The 2,110-nt window shown below is 39.0% G+C and overlaps 1 protein-coding gene across 1 annotated transcript; it reads left to right on the top strand.

Moving 5' to 3' along the window:
* The first annotated feature begins 559 nt into the window (after positions 1–559).
* On the top strand, positions 560–1,094 carry LOC127122263 (ankyrin repeat-containing protein At5g02620). Its single transcript, XM_051052629.1, has one exon. The coding sequence runs from the start codon at positions 612–614 to the stop codon at positions 1,092–1,094; it is 483 nt and encodes a 160-aa protein (XP_050908586.1). The 5' UTR covers positions 560–611.
* The last annotated feature ends 1,016 nt before the right edge of the window (positions 1,095–2,110 follow it).

Here is a 2,110-nt window from a genome sequence, read left to right as displayed (position 1 = left end):
CAATATTGCAGAATGCCGCTGGAAACAAATTCATAAGCAAGAATCTATTGTATGTGATATGAACTTGTGTGGGAAAACGACAAGAGAAGTTGCCTTCAAGTTGGTCTTAATTGCTGAATTCAATGTTGATAAAATATTTTGGTGGCAAACCTTGTCCATTTGATAAGTGAAGACAAATGCTTAATCAATGGACCTGCAGGAGCAGCGTGAGCTTGAAAATGGAGAGAGAAAGTGGAAGCAAGTAGAATGAGAGCATAGGAGAGTAGATAGTGAGTTGTCATAATGAAGAAGCTATGGCAAGTGAACTCTTCTTCTTCTTCTTCAATTGCCACAAACACAGCTGCAAAACACTCTTTGCATCTCTCTCTCTAAAAAGTGCTTTTTCTGTGAGTAACTTTTTTAACTTTGTTTTAGCATTTTCGCGGAAAGTGAGTTTTTTCCTTTTCTGCAGGATTTATACATGTTGGACTCAGTTGTGCATGCTTCCACTGCAGGTTTTGGTTCAAATAAGGCTTGGCGGTTGTTGTCCACGGTAGGGTCTAAAGCAAAGGTGGTGGTGTGCTGTATAGGTTACAGGGTGTCCTTTACATTCTGCGGCAAGAGCAGGAGATATGGCTTCTTTGAAGGGCACGGTGGATGGTGCTGAAGAGGGTAAACTGCGTGAAGTGTTTGCAAAGCAGAATCAAGGTGGAGAAACGGCACTTTATGTTGCTGCTGAGTATGGTTATGTCGATATGGTTAGGGAGATGATTCAGTATTATGATCTTGCTGATGCTGGAATTAAAGCGAGAAATGGTTTTGATGCACTTCATATTGCTGCTAAACAAGGGGATTTAGATATAGTGAAGATCCTAATGGAAGCTCATTCTGAACTGGCAATGACTGTGGATCCATCCAACACTACAGCCTTACACACAGCTGCAACACAAGGGCACACTGAGATAATGAAATTTCTATTAGAAACAGGCAGTAGCTTGGCAGCCATAGCTAGAAGTAATGGCAAAAAAAGCTTTACATTCTGCTGCAAGAAACGGACATTTGGAGGTAGTGAAAGCGATTCTCGAGAAGGAGCCTGGTGTTGTAACAAAAACTGATAAAAAGGACAAACGGCACTTCATATGGCGGTGACGGGACAAAGTCTTGTGGTGGTAGAGGAGTTGATAAAAGCAGATCCATCAACAATAAACATGGTCGATAATAAGGGCAATACGGCATTGCATATAGCTACCAGGAAAGGTAGAACTCAGATTACTAAATTGATACTTGGGCAGAGTGAAACAGATGGCATGGCAATAAACAAAAGTGGCGAAACAACATTAGACACAGCTGAGAAAACAGGAAACTCCGAAGTTGGGTTGACTTTGGTCAAAGTTGACCAAAAAGTCAACTGTTGACCAAAGTCAACAATTGGTCAAAAGTGTCAAATTTTTTGTATTTTCCTTGTAAATAGAATTCAATGGACTATTATGGGTGAATTTAGGGTTTAAAGAATTTGGGTTGACTTTGGTCAAAGTTGACCAAAAAGTCAACTGTTGACCAAAGTCAACAGTTGGTCAAAAATGCCAAATTTTGTATTTTTTTTTTGTATGTACTCATATGTACTGGTTTAAACAACGACATGAAATAAATTGAAATGGATTAACAAATGGTTGAAATTGGTTTCACAATTGGCTTGAATGTTTGACTTTTGCAAAGAAAAATAACTTGAAATAATGTACATGAACAAGACCATGAAATGATACCACAAGACTAGGGTTTTGACAAAGTATCCATGAACCAAATAACATGACTAGCAAGTGGCTTGAAACACAAGAAGCAATGTTGTTCAGATGACCCAGACCATAGAGGTATCCACAATCACAACACCATGACTTTGGATCAAAACCAATCCTCATGTAAAACCAAAGTTAGGTTAGGCCAAGCATGCCAAACAAACATAAAAAATTCAGGAGCAAAATCGGGGTATGACACAAAGCTCTTAAAGATTTTCGTTTGTCCAAACGCAGAATTACAAGACCTTTTAACAACACAATCATGGATACTCCAACAAGTAAAAACACTTTTACCTTCAGATTCAAGACATCGGCTCATTAAAGGTCCTCAGCTCAAA

Source organism: Lathyrus oleraceus, chromosome 2, assembly GCF_024323335.1.
Source record: "Lathyrus oleraceus cultivar Zhongwan6 chromosome 2, CAAS_Psat_ZW6_1.0, whole genome shotgun sequence".
In the NCBI taxonomy this organism is placed as follows: domain Eukaryota; kingdom Viridiplantae; phylum Streptophyta; class Magnoliopsida; order Fabales; family Fabaceae; genus Lathyrus; species Lathyrus oleraceus.
The sequence above is the reverse complement of the archived record's forward strand: the minus strand, read 5'-3'. Positions and strand labels throughout refer to the sequence as shown.